Here is a 15,000-nt window from a genome sequence, read left to right as displayed (position 1 = left end):
GTGTGTGTCCCATGGCCTAATGAGTACAGGAAATACACACCAATGAGAAGGAAATATAATCAATTCAGGAAATATATTGAGTACAGGAAATATGAGCTCAAGAGATATAACGAGTACATAGGATATAATGATTTTAGGCTATGTAATAGGCATAGGTTGCTATAGGATTGGGTTAGAGGTGGTGGTGGTGTGGTTTGTGTTGCAGTCTTGTAGTGTGTTAGCATATTGTGGTTTTTGTGGAGGTATTTGCATAGTTGTGCTTGCTGTGATAGAACATGAACTCTAGTCCCTCCTCTTGAACTCCAAATGAGCCTTTGGGCCATGCCGTATCAACAATGATGTGTGGCTGCAGGAAGTAAGTGTTCCTCTTTATCCCCTGTCTCCTAGCCAGGGATACACTTATTTAATATGTAGGTATCACTCAGTGTACTTTTTCTCCCTCAATCCCAATATTTTCCAAACATTTATAAAACCTCTCAATAAAAATAGCATCTTTATAATTATATAGTACTTTATATACTGTACTAACTGGGTATGAAATAAATTCATTACAAGTACAGTACAGTATTGTAACGAGTAAATTACAAATTAAACATTAACCACTTACTGAGAACAGCAGAACTACATGTGGATCCTTATCAACCACATTAAAGTCAACTAAATACAGTATTGGTACTTTTTACTTGGCTTTTAAATGAGAGTTTGCAATTTCAATCTTAAGTGAATCAATGTGTTGCCTTATCAGTATATCTGCAGCATCTCCAGGAGAAATGACTCCATCCATCACCTTATCTTCAATTTGATTTATTGTCTCTCTTAACCCAGGAGCATTTATAAAAGCAGATATTAAGCTGTCCTTTAAGTAAGTCCATAACCATGTTTGTCGCTGAGACCTACGACGAGTTAAAAACTCGCCACAATCCTCCATGCTTTTCTTGTACATTTGCATGAGCTGCCACAGCTCGGGAATGCCCTCACCTGTTACTGATGATATCCGTTTTACCGGTGTTGACCAGTGCTTACTTCTCGGCCGGATATATTTGAGAGCTGATATATACTCATACTGCATACGTCTAGCAGCTGGAATAAGATCTCCATCACTTTTATTGACAACAATAAGCTGACTCATCTCCATAATGCCTCTTTTTAATCCTTGTAATTCATCTCCTCCTCCAGGAGGAATAATAAGAGCAAAGAGATCTACCATATCTGCAACAGAATACTCACTCTGACCAACACCTATTGTCTCCACAATTATGATGTCAAACCCTGCTGCTTCACATAATACAATTGCTTCGTTAGTTGAGCGAGTCACCCCACCTAAATGACCCCGTGAAGGAGAGGCTCGAATATAGGCATTCATGTCACGCGAGAGCTCATTCATTCGTGTTTTATCCCCCAAAATTGACCCTCCACTCGTGACTGAAGATGGGTCAACTGCCAATACTGCTACTTTATGACCTTGTGCAGTCAAAAATTTTCCAAAACTTTCAATGAAAGTTGATTTTCCAGCCCCAGGAGGTCCAGATAAACCTAAACGGTAACTTAAAGCTTTGGTCCCATGTGCATAATATAAATTTTTGGCATCTTTTAACACTTCAGTTATCAGTTGTTTGGCTTGAAGTTTCTTTCTTGAGTGAGTTGTTTCCACAAGTGTGATTGACTCTGCTAAGCTGGCTCGGTGGCCTTCCCGTAGACCTTTAAGCAAACGCTGCACCAGTGGATCCGCAGTTCCTGTAGAACAGCATTAGTTTTGAGTCTTCCTTTGCTCATGACTATTATTTTGTGTAACAACTTTATTACACAAACTGTTCTTAATATAAAAAATAACAGCAATTTTTTACAAATAAGTACAGTATTTGTAAAAGGATGTAAATTAAAAGTTCATATATATCAGGAATCGTCAGTCAGATTTAAATTTCCTTGGATATTGTCATGCCAATACCATAGTTTCTAAGCACAGTTTAAAAACTAAAGCTGTGCCCAAAGAGATCTAGCATAATCAGACTAGACCAACTGTACTATACAGTGCTTGGGATTTCAACATTGATCTAATTATGTGGCCAACCAATTAAATGTCATCCAATGTTGCTACAATGTATGCATTTGCAAAGATATATATATATATATATATATATATATATATATATATATATATATATGTATATATATATGTATATATATATATGTATATATATATATATATATATATATATATATATATATATATATATATATATATATATATATATATATATATATATGTATATATATATATATATATATATGTATATATATATGTATATATATATATATATGTATATATATATATATATATATATGTATATATATATATATATATATATGTATATATATATATATATGTATATATATATATATATATATATATATATATATATATATATATATATATATGTATATACATATATATGTATATATATATATATATATATATGTATATATATATATATATGTATATATATATGTATATATATATATATATATATATATATATATATATATATATATATGTATATATATATATGTATATATATATATATGTATATATATATATATATGTATATATATATATGTATATATATATATATGTATATATATATGTATATATATATATGTATATATATATGTATATATATATATATGTATATATATATATATATGTATATATATATATATATATATATATATATATATATATATATATATATGTATATATATGTATATATATATATATATATATATATATATATATATATATATATATATATATATATATATATATATATATATATATATATATATATATTGCACATTAAAGCTCATGTTGAGCCAATCTCCAACAAGGATACTTTTTGTTAGCTTCTTTTTATATGCATACTCATTCAAGAAATAAGCTTTTATTGTCAATAAACTTAGCACATAGCTTCTTTCACATTTGTATTCGAATGTTATTTCCAAGAAAATACTCATGGATTGACTGGCACTAATCCTGTGTTCTTGAATGTTCATCTTATTTTTCAAAATCAGCAATGCCTTTTTTTTGTGAGAATTATTGATGCTTAGGTAGTTTCTTGAGATTTCAATCTTCATTAGTGCTGACTCTAGTGTGCACCTTCATTAGAGATATCAACTGCAGAACCATATATAAATTCTTGGGAATACATACATTGTCCTCTAGAGTATTACTATTACTCTCTTAACAGAATATGAAAATTTTCTTCAACCCAGTTTCCAAATAACCTAATGTACATGTCACCAAATTGAAAGCAAACTGCAATGGAAGCACTTACAAAGGAGGAGGACAAACAATAACAGGGGAAGCTGTGGACGAAACCAAAGTCGAAGCGACTAAAGCCCCCCCAAGTCCGGGTCCCTATAACCAAAGCGGGGCAGCCACGGGGCATCTGGAAAGGCAACCAACCTAGCACATTGCAGCAACCTAAACCATGCATGCAATGCCACAGCTGCCTGCACCCCTATTATCAGTATTAATGGACTGGGTGAATTGGAGCACCAGTAGGGAACACCACTAGCAGGATTCTGGGTCAAAGGTGTCATAGACCCAACAGGTAGCATGATGCAGGCAAAGATGGTGAATGTCACCCTGAGACAAGGGGACAGAGCAACCTTCGAACTCAAACAAGGCAAGATGGGACCCAGAGGACGCATCCATTGGACCAATGAGCCCCAATGGGGTTTTCCAGGGCTCTTAGTCTGACTGCTAAGGGAAGCCCAGGCAAGGTACTGTTAATAGGTTGGCCCAAACTAACAAGAGAACAACTAAATCTGAACCCCTACGACGTGTACAATCATGGGGACCTAGTGGGGAACCACCAGAATAACAGAGGGCGGACAATGACCAAGGGGCAGACCTGCCACCAGGTAACAAACAAAAAGAAATGGAAAAACCCCACAAAAGCACAACATCCCAAGGAGGAACAGAACCGGCCACTGTGATCAACGAGAGACTAGCTGCACAGTACCTTGTGCCCCTTTCAGCAACGAAACTACTGTACCTCCTACTCAAGGTCAAACAGCGGCTATGAAAACCCCCAGCTGACCCCAAGGGCAGGCAATCACTGAACAGCAAAAGATCCCTACGGAAGTAGTCCCCGAATGACTTATGGGAGATAACCCCAAGCTGCAAAGGCAGTATTTACAGGGCACCTAGGGAAGAAGGCCCTAGGTGCATGCAGCCCCAGTACTCAGTGAATTATTCCTGACTTGCACACCACCAAACAGCAGACCACCACCACAAGGGCACAGCACTGCACAGACACATGAGTCAGAGTCAAACAACTGCCATGTAAGACATCAGCCTCAGAACTGGGGTTGGATGGCCCGCACGGGGAACTCTGGGTTCCCCCTTCCCCCCTTCCAGGGAGGGGGGAGCTATACAGACAGTGGTGTGACGGTGGTTGTGACGTAATGCTTGTTTGCTTGTTTTCTATTTGGGGAGTTCCGCTTGACAATTTGGCTTTCGGTAGCACTTTTTAACCAGGTGGGGTTTGTTTTGAGATGCCTACCTTTCTGGGTGCTTAACCCAGTCGATGGCAGGCATGAAATGCTCCCAACCACATGGGGGGTTTCTATAGGCCATTGCTCCTCGTACCTCTCTGAGGGGGCCAAGTTCTGGCTTGTGGTCCCCGATAGGCAAGAACGCCAATCGATTGACTGATACTATGGTCTAATACATGCATATCAGCTCGGTAAGCTCCAGGAAGCCGGAGGGGCTCTCCAGAGAAAAATTGGTACTGTATGCCTAAAAAAACACAAATGAATATAATGTACAATACAGTACCCTAGTGTACTGTACATTCAAAGCATCGAGTGTACAGTATAGAGAACCACAATATTGGTTGAATGCAACAGCCTGGATTTTAGAATTGATACGCCTTATTACACGTTTGATTTGCATAGGCCAGGATTGGAAGTACAGGGGTATTTAAATACAGTATTTAAACCATAAAAAGAAAGACTACAAACTCTAAACTTATTTTCTTTAAGGAAGCAAGGAAGCATAGGAAGCATAGACTTCTGGATTTAATTTTTTTTTTTAAGATGAGCCTGTTGAAGAAAATCTAAACACTTAAATAGGAAGACAAATCTGAGATGTAAGTAGTGTCACATGAATCCCCTGCATAGCAGTGGAACTACCTTTTCCCCTCACCTTCAATGCCTCTACACTGGAAGTCTACATCTACATCAGCCCAGATGAGTCATCAGTCCTGCCACCTCTCCGTACCCACCAAGGCCTGGCACAGCCTAGTACGACTCAGAGGCAAGCCGGGCGCCTCTGCTAACCGGTAGTTTGTCTTCACAACAAGCAGTTAGCCACCTTCAACTGGCAGTGGTGCAGCTCAACACAAAGGCACCGCCAGCCACAAACGAGCAGTTTGCAAGCTGACCAGATGTCCACCTTGCGTTGACACCGGATGAGTCATCACCGCCGGACAATATAAAGGATAGTCTCCGCCTCCCTGGAGAGGCAATCTCTCTTAGTGCTCTTGGATCACCTTAGCGTCCTGCAATGCCGTCTGCCTTTAGCCAACGTCGTATGCTGGATGCTGTGATGGTATGGTAGTTGTCTTCAGCATCACCAGTATAATCTTGTATTGTATTAGAGTTAAACTTTCATTTACTTATTTGATTTGTTATATAATAATGGCCAAGTATTCTCAGGTGCCATTTTTTTTCATTAATATTTCAGTAAATTGTTTTAATTATTTATTTGACGATTTTCATTTGTTTCCACGTGCGACTTACACACTGCAAGGCCAATAGCAGCATTTTTTTATTATTTATGTGAGGGAGAGCCATACCATCTTGGTTCAGTATAGCTGCGATACCACAACCAGTCACAGTAGATAAAGCAACAATAAATTATGGCATGTATTGTAGGACCTAGAGGGGACGGAGAACTTTTTTCTTTGCTAGCTTCTCTCCTTTTCTAGAAGAAAACCAAATTTAGACCAACGAATCTTCTGTTATCTGTCTTTTCCAAATACACATACAGTACTGTACTGCAGCAATCCACTATTCATATCTAACGTATAAATTTTTTCAACCTTCCATAATCCCTACCAGGGATCCAAGCATTAATCTAAATACTGTACTGCATTAACACATGTAAAGCTAATAATTTTGAAGTTTCTAACTTGTTTTGGTTTCTTTTTATGCCACACTTTAGGTAAAGTAGTTATATTTAGAGAGGAGTGGCTACTGAACAGTGGCTTTACCTTGAGGATTATCTAGATATGCATTTCATTATACAGTACAGTAATACTGTACTGTATAATGTACAGTATACAGTACAGTACAGTAATACTGTACTACATAGTTAATTTTGGGCCCTTTCAGGTGATTTTTTTATTTTATTTATACAGTATATACAAGAGTTCTTACATTTTTGTACAGCCACTAGTACACGTAGCGTTTTGGGCAAGTCCTTAATCCAATGTTCCCTGGAATACGACCCCCGCGAAGAATCGTTTTTACAACCAAGTACCCATTTTACTGTTGAGTTAAACAGAGGCTACAGTTAAGGATTTGCACCCAGTAAATCCTCCCTGACCATGATACGAACTTAGGACAAAGCGCTCGTGGAACTTTGAAGTTCCGCGAGCTAATAATACATCATTTAGTTCTTCCTTGTAAATGCTGCAATAACTTTTGAACCAATAACCTGTGTATATATGTGGTCCAATCATACAAGTACAGTATTTAAATACTACAGTATAAGAATGCTCACTACTAACAGCAATACATACTGCTATACAATATACAGTACAGACATACTATACTTTACATGGGCACTATGATAAGTCCTCTGTTATATAGTGCTTTCCTGACTCATTAAATTATTGTAAAATTTATGTGCAGTAAGTCATAAGATAATGGGTTAAACATTAAGGGGTAAAATGTGTATCCATCTGTGTATTGGATGCCCTAGAAATATCACCCAAGAGTTTTTGCAAGAGCTGCAGCAAAAAAAAATTCAACAGACAACTTCAGACCAATCAGTTTGATGTCACACATCACACAGAACCTAAAAGAGTCACGGTAGTTCTCACCGCACAATCGAGAATTCCAAGTGCGTATCCTGTGTAGGACAGAAATGGTTGGGCTCATTTCCTTTCATCTAATACGGCCTTGGGGGAAAGGGGAGGGACCTCGATAAAAGCCAAAACGTGTATGAATACACTCTGGCTTCCTGTCCCCTGACACAATGAATTATAATTATTATTATATAATTTACAATATAATAAGAGACAATTCTAACTGAAGAAATCCTCCACCCTCTGACAGTATAGAAATGTATAAAAGCATCACATAGTTTTGTTAAAAATTAGTACAGCCTAACAAACTTGTTCACAATTCTGGAAATGGTAACCAACTATACAGACAAAGGAGTTCTGACAAATAATTCATTGTCGGGGGACAGGCAGCCAGAATGATTTATACATGCTAGGCTTCTATCGAGGGGTCTTCACCCCAAGATCGAATTACTAACCCTCCCCATAACAAGCTGACTAACTTCTGGGTATCTACTTACTGCTTGGTGAATAGGCACATTAGGTGATAGGAAATGCGCCCAACCATTTCTGTTCCGCCTGGGATTCGAACCTGGACTTCACAATTGCGAGTCGAGAATGAACCCGACTGTATCACCAAACACCTAGATGTAGTATACATGGACTTCTCCTAAGCTTTTGCAAAGGTCCCACACATAAGATTGGCACAGAAACCACAAGGATATGGAATAAACAGTAAAATACTAGAAATACTAGATAATACTTGAGTGCAGTATTGTAAAATACTGCACTCTAGTGCAGTATTGTGCAGCGAGTGCTGTAAACAGTAAAATACTAGAATGGATAAACAATGGTTAAAACAAAGGCGGCTATGGTTTATCCCAAACGGAAGAGAATCTGATTAGAAAAATGAGTGAAGTACCACAAGGCTCCATATATGGTTAACCCTGGTGACTCTCTATTACTCCCTTATCTATCCATATCTCAACTATGGTATTTGTGCTTGGGGCTCTACTACCCAAAATCACTTACGTCCTCTAATTACTCAACACAAAGCTGCTATTAGGACAATATCCAATTCTGGCCCCAGACATCACTCGGTACCCCTATTCAAATCCCTGAATATGTTAGACATTAAGTCACTGCACATTCTCTCATGTGTACTATACATATACAAAACGCTAAATTGTAATGCCAATCCTGATCTCAAAAGCTTCATAGAAGGTTATAACAGAACCCATGAGCACCACACCAGAAATAAATACAGTTTTGATATTCCTAGAGTACGACTTAATCAAACCAGAAATGCTCTACAAATCAAGGGGCCCAGGATGTGGAATGACCTTCCCAAGCATGTTAAAGACAGTACCTCTCTCAACCAGTTTAAGTTAAAAACGAAGCTATACCTAATAAATTCCCTGTAACCTACCTTACCTCTCTATTGTCAACCCATGTATGTTTTTTTTTTTTTTTTTTTTTTTTTTTGTTTTACAATTCAACGCTGTTTTAATGTAATTTTCTGTAATAATTTGTAATTGTATTTGTGCTGTTTTTTCAACAATGTTCCCCCCTCTTTTACCTCTATTTTTATTTGTACTCAACGCATTTTTTTCTTTTTACCCATTAGTTTTAAGCTTTAGTCAGTAGTGTTTTTTCCTGCCCGAAACGCTTTGCGTAATAGTGGCTTTAGGCATTGTATGTACTAGCTCTTATCTTAAAGCCAACTAACTTTGTAAAATCTCTTTATGTATGTACCTTTGCCTAAATAAAAATTATTATTATTATTATTATGTTATCATTTTTTTGTCCATAAATTTTGCAAGTATTTACCTCCTTAAATTTTTCTTAGATTAAGGACCTGCCCGAAACGCTGCGCGTGCTAGTGGCTTTACAAGACTGTAATTACCATATTTGTATCCTCACATTCCTTATGTACATTCTTGTATTTGCATAAATAAATAAATAAATAAAATAAAAAGTTAACACTTTTTGTAATACAATATGCTTCAACTACATAGATGATAAAACTACAAATTACATCAAACTGAGATTACATCAAACTGATGATGCAAAGATCTATGGTAAAATTGAATAAATTATGTCTTGCAAAAAACAATTTACATCCTACACTGTTATAAATACAAAAGTTATATGTTCAATATATTGTCATTTAGGACAATATAGTCACACTCAGGCATTTCACACACTGGTCATTTCATCCAGAAATTTGTCACCAGATCCAAGGCGACCACAGCACAATCATCTCAATCTTTAACGACTTTGAAAGATACAACTCACCTCCAGCCATAACAGAGACATTCTTTGTGCCAAGTACTAAAGACTGGCATATTTGCCTGGATAATAGTACGGAAGCCATGATGCGAGATAACAAGAACTATATACAGGAGTACTGGAAGGAGGCCGGCACCGGCAGTGGTGTTACACAGTGACACTGCTCAACGTCAGCTAACAACAGAATTGTTGCAATGTTTCAGTAGCTGACGCGGCGCTGCAATATGTTGCTGTCGCTGATTTAGGGGGTGACGACCATCATTGAATCAGGTGCACCCCGAGAGCTGCAATAACTTCACGGTGTGTTGCTGAGTGTTGTGATGATGGCCCCACACTGGGGAATGGTCGCTTGTCTTTATGGTGCTGCAATGGTTACGTTTTCTATGGTTGGTTATCAGAGTGTACGTTGTGTTTTATATATATATGTCGTACCTAGTAGCCAGAACGCATTTCTCAGCCTACTATGCAAGGCCCAATTTGCCTAATAAGCCAAGTTTTCATGAATTAATTGTTTTTCGATAACCTAACCTACCTAACCTAACCTAACCTAACTTTTTCGGCTACCTAACCTAACCTAACCTATAAAGATAGGTTAGGTTAGGTTAGGTAGGGTTGGTTAGGTTCGGGCATATATCTACGTTAATTTTAACTACAATAAAAAAAATTGACCTCATACATAATGAAATGGGTAGCTTTATCATTTCATAAGAAAAAAATTAGAGAAAATATATTAATTCATGAAAACTTGGCTTATTAGGCAAATCGGGCCTTGCATAATAGGCAGAGAAGTGCGTTCTGGCTACTAGGTACGACATTATATATATATATATATATATATATATATATATATATATATATATATATATATATATATATAGGGACCCATAGCCTCAGAGAAGAAAATAAAGAGTACTCAGAGAAGACCTTTTGGATCCTCACTGAACACTTTGATATTTTCTTCTCCTACCACCCCTATTCTTTTGTTAAGTGTGTATATTTATCTAACTTTATTTGAAAATGTCATTACACAAAAAAAGTTACAATATTGATTACATACAGGGTACAAGGCTGCTTGTCATAAGTTGAATAGCTCCTCCAGCTCCTCAGATGGCGGGCACGAACCATGGATGCAGTGAGCATTTCCTCTCTGGATTGCCACACTAAGGCGCTGAAAAAGAAAACTGGCAGCTCTGGGGTCTCTAGTTGTTTCGATTAGCTTAGACCCCAACTCCTTTAAAAAGCTAGCAGCACTTTTACCCCAGGCACCAAGCGTCTCTGAGGCAATGGGGACAAAATTGTAGTGGTGCTCAAGGTCTCTGTATTTACGTGACTTGGCCGCTTCCCGGTGATTGGCAGCTCCTCCTGCTTGTGTAGCACTGAAGTCAACATAGGTATTGGCTAAAGTTGAAACGCAAGTGTAGTCCCACACCAACTGTCTACCATTCTTCCAGGGGTTCACCGTAATTCCGTCTGGGCGACCGACAGGCTCATCAGAGTTGCGGGACATTAGGTAACGGGGCTCTCTCTCTGCTGGACAACCGGCTGTGGTAAGGCTTCTCTTAATAATGTCATTAACCTCGCCGTGTCTTGCATGCCATCCTCCGGTCCTTTGGCAAAGAAGGCCATGCCGTCCATATCTGTCGGCCTCTGCCTCGCCGCAAATACACCTGTATTCGGTGTGGATTGGGGCAGCTAGGCGAAGAGCCACGGCAATTCGGAGGGCCTGCGGTGTGAGACGGGTGCCGGTTGCTGACATTGGGGTTGCTAATAGGAAATCACCTGCATGGGGAGCTGCTACAGCTCTAAGTCGGGCAGTGTCATGTGGTGTCGTCGCAGCTTCTAGCAAAGTTGCAGCTTCTTGGTCGGCAATGGGGCGATCCCAGCTGGATTGCTTATGGGCTTCAGAAGGCGGTGGTTGGGGTGCTGGTCCTGCGAGAGAGACCCATTTGGTTGTGCAGTCTGTGAAGCTGGGATCATGCACCCCTGCCTGTTGAACTAGGTGCTCAGGTAGGATTTCCTTCACCAGGTTGTCAGACCCCACTGAAGAGGACAGGAATGCTGGTACAGCAATTTGTGTTGCTGTGCGCACGCCAAGGCCCCCGAGTCTGACAGGAAGGGAGGCCTGTTTCCACTGTGAGTCGCTGAGGGAAAGATTGAGGGCTTTTTCTAGTGTTGATTTCAGCAAGCTGTCATACTCTTCTAATTTAATATTGTTGAAAGATGGCGAACATCTTAGAAAGTAGGTCAGCCTGGGAAGGGACAAGCATCTGGTGATGAGGTAAAGTGCATCATGAGCATCGATGTCTTCAATCCTCTCGTTCATCCTCTTCAGGTCAGTGATCTTCTTACCAAGGACCCCGTCGATGGCATTCCTTCCAAGAGGAGCACCTAGGAGTGTGCTGTCCTCAGGGTTGGTTGTATGAATGTCAGGCAAAACAACCTTTATTTGCTCTATTATGTGCTGGTTGGTGGAGGTTATTTCGCACTTGGAAGGGTTCAGGGTGAGGCCTAGGCTTGCTCCTTGCTCCTGGATTATTCTTATGTCGTCCAAGAGTGAGGCTGGGGAGCCGGCTAGAGTACCATCATCCAAAAACCAAATGTTGAGCTCACTGGACAGGTTATCGGTGACTTCCTTGATAACTAGGCAGAACAGAAAAGGAGCAAGGGGGTCACCTTGTTGGACACCTTCTTGTGATTCAATTTCATGTTCCCCAAAAAGCAGAGTTAGATTCTTGCTGTAGCATGAGTTTACAAACGGGTAGAGGGAAGGAAAAAGGCGATGAACTGCACTGAGTACTACATCCCTTCTAACCAGATTGAAAGCATTTTTGAAGTCCAGCTTTATCAGGGCTTTTTCATTCGTAATGTTGGCAATGTAGGCTCTAGCTGCATGAGCCGCTGCCTCACACCCTTGGGGAATGCCAAACCCAAGCTGTTTTGGCTTCAGCATGTCGGCTGCTGCCTGACTAACTGCTCTAGCAGCAGCCTTAGCGACGAGACGCCGGAGTGAATTGCCGACAGCTATCGGTCTGATTCCTCCATCTTTTTTCCTCAGGGCACAGAGGGTAGCGCCAAAAAAGAGAGGCCGTATGGTCTCTGGTATGTTGCCAGCTAGACATGTGTTGGCGAATCTAGTTAGTTCCACCAGGAGGCCCTGTGCAATGTCTCCCAGTGCAGGGTTGAGCATTTGTTTGATGTGGTTGGGTCGTATATATATATATATAATATATATATATAATATATATATATATATATATATATATATATATATATATATATATATATATATATATATATATATATATATATATATATATATTTAATATATATATATATATATATATATATATATATATATATATATATATATATATATATATATATATTTAATATATATATATATATATATATATATATATATATATATATATATATATAATATATATATATATATATATATATATATATATATATATATATATATATATATATATATATATATATATATTATTAAATATGACCGAAAAAGTAAGATTAATAATTCTAACACGAATTTTCTCAATCTTTCGTACATTACGCTTCACTGTTGGAGGTAAATCAAAAATCACTTCTCCAAAATTCATTTTTATTTCTAGTCTGACGCGACACGGGCGCGTTTCGTAAAACTTATTATATTTTCAAAGACTTCACAAATACACAACTGATTAGAACTTGCGTTTCCCTGATTTTATATCTACATTTGAGTGAGGTGGGAAGGGTGATGTGGCATTACATTTGAGTGAGGTGGGAAGGGTGATGTGGCATTAACACAAGACAGAACACTAGGGGATATTAATAGGAATATAAACCTGGATATGCATATGGAAATGTCAAGACGCACAAGCCTGGAAACCCACTTCGGCCAATCATTAGCCAGATACCCACACCCACGTACAGACTGGCGAAGCGACTCAACGGCCTGCTGACTCCTTATGTTCCTTGCGCCTTCAGCCTGAAGTCTCCAAAGGAATTTGTGGACTTACTGCGGGGCGCACGGGCCACAGGGATAAGAGCCTCGTTGGACGTAGAATCGCTGTTTACCAACGTACCTGTGGACGAGACAATCGGAATGATAGCCGACAGAGTGTATCGTGATCCAGCCTGTACTCCTCTTGACATGCCAGAAAGTATTCTGAGGAAACTACTCCAAGCTTGTACTAAAGAGGCACCCTTCTTGAGCCCGGATGGGCACATGTATAAGCAAGTAGATGGGGTCGCCATGGGTTCTCCCCTAGATGTCCTGTTTGCAAACTTCTACATGGGTACCATCGAGCAAAAAGTCTTAGTCGACATGAACTTGAAACCGGCCATATACTGCAGGTATGTTGACGACATTTTTACACAGGTACCTGATGTCAGACATCTGCAGGAGCTGAAGGAGGCATTTGAGCAGAGTTCCGTGCTGCGTTTCACTTACGAGACGGAAAAGGATGGGAAGCTGCCTTTTCTAGATGTAACAGTCATGGAAAAGGGCGGAGGTTTCCACACTGCAGTCTACACAAAGGAAACAAACATAGGAATGTGCCTAAATGCCAACAGCGACTGCCCTGACAGGTACAAGAGGAGTGTTGTTAACGCATACGTCGACCGTGCTCTCAGCCACAGCTCAGAATGGAAGCAAGTCGACGAAGAACTCTGTAGGGTAAGGCAGGTCCTAGTCAATAACGGCTTCTCCAATGGTTTCATCGAAGACATCATAAGAAGGAAAGTGAAAAGCCATGCAACCTCCGAAGAGACAACTAACACAACACCTATACCCCCTATTAGACTATTTTACAGGAACTTCTTTTCCACAGCTCATAAAACAGAGGAAAGGGTCCTGAAAGATATTGTTAATAGAAACGTTATCCCTACAGACAAAAATCAGAGGATACAACTGACGATTTACTATAAAACCAGAAAAACGGCCAGCCTACTCATGAGAAACTCTCCAGACACAAAACAGAACGCTTTAAAAGAGACTAACGTCGTCTATGCCTTCAAATGCCCACTTGGGGACTGTAAGCTCCAAAAAACCCAGTATATAGGCAAGACAACAACATCTCTTTCTAGGCGTTTAACGATGCATAAACAACAGGGCTCCATTAAGGAACATATAATCTCTTCCCATAACCAAACCATCGCCAGAGAAATCCTAGTAAACAACACAGAAATCATCGATAGATACAGCGATAGCAGGCGGCTTGACGTTTGCGAGGCACTACACATCAAGAAGTCAACACCAGCAATCAACAGCCAATTATTGCACAACTATATTCTACCCACCTCAAGACTCCGCTCCAATATAGAAGCATCAAGAAATATGGACCAATAGGCTTTCTACAAACACTTCTATTCAATACCCATTGTTTCTGTTCTGTCTTGTGTTGATACTTTTAATACCCTATTAATATCCCCTAGTGTTCTGTCTTGTGTTAATGCCACATCACCCTTCCCACCTCACTCAAATGTAATGCCACATCACCCTTCCCACCTCACTCAAATGTAGATATAAAATCAGGGAAACGCAAGTTCTAATCAGTTGTGTATTTGTGAAGTCTTTGAAAATGTAATAAGTTTTACGAAACGCGCCCGTGTCGCGTCAGACTAGAAA

At 39.1% G+C, this 15,000-nt stretch overlaps 1 protein-coding gene across 2 annotated transcripts in view; it reads right to left on the bottom strand.

Moving 5' to 3' along the window:
• Positions 1–9,738, bottom strand: part of mRpL16 (mitochondrial ribosomal protein L16) — a 45,951-nt gene extending 36,213 nt beyond the window's left edge. The window contains exons 1-2 of one of the 2 annotated variants that reach the window (XM_045725622.2): positions 9,375–9,738; positions 1–1,734 (exon numbers count right to left, since the gene is read on the bottom strand). The exon at positions 1–1,734 is cut by the window's left edge and continues 418 nt beyond it. In XM_045725622.2, the coding sequence (XP_045581578.2) occupies positions 680–1,734; positions 9,375–9,453 (1,134 nt within the window). In that variant the 5' untranslated portion in view covers positions 9,454–9,738 and the 3' untranslated portion in view covers positions 1–679. The remainder of the gene's footprint in view (positions 1,735–9,374) is intronic. The other variant, XM_069300625.1, reaches the window with a different exon arrangement.
• Positions 9,739–15,000: the final 5,262 nt, after the last annotated feature.

This window comes from Procambarus clarkii, chromosome 44 (genome assembly GCF_040958095.1).
Source record: "Procambarus clarkii isolate CNS0578487 chromosome 44, FALCON_Pclarkii_2.0, whole genome shotgun sequence".
In the NCBI taxonomy this organism is placed as follows: Eukaryota; Metazoa; Arthropoda; class Malacostraca; order Decapoda; family Cambaridae; genus Procambarus; species Procambarus clarkii.
This window is presented reverse-complemented; position numbering and strand designations above follow the sequence as displayed.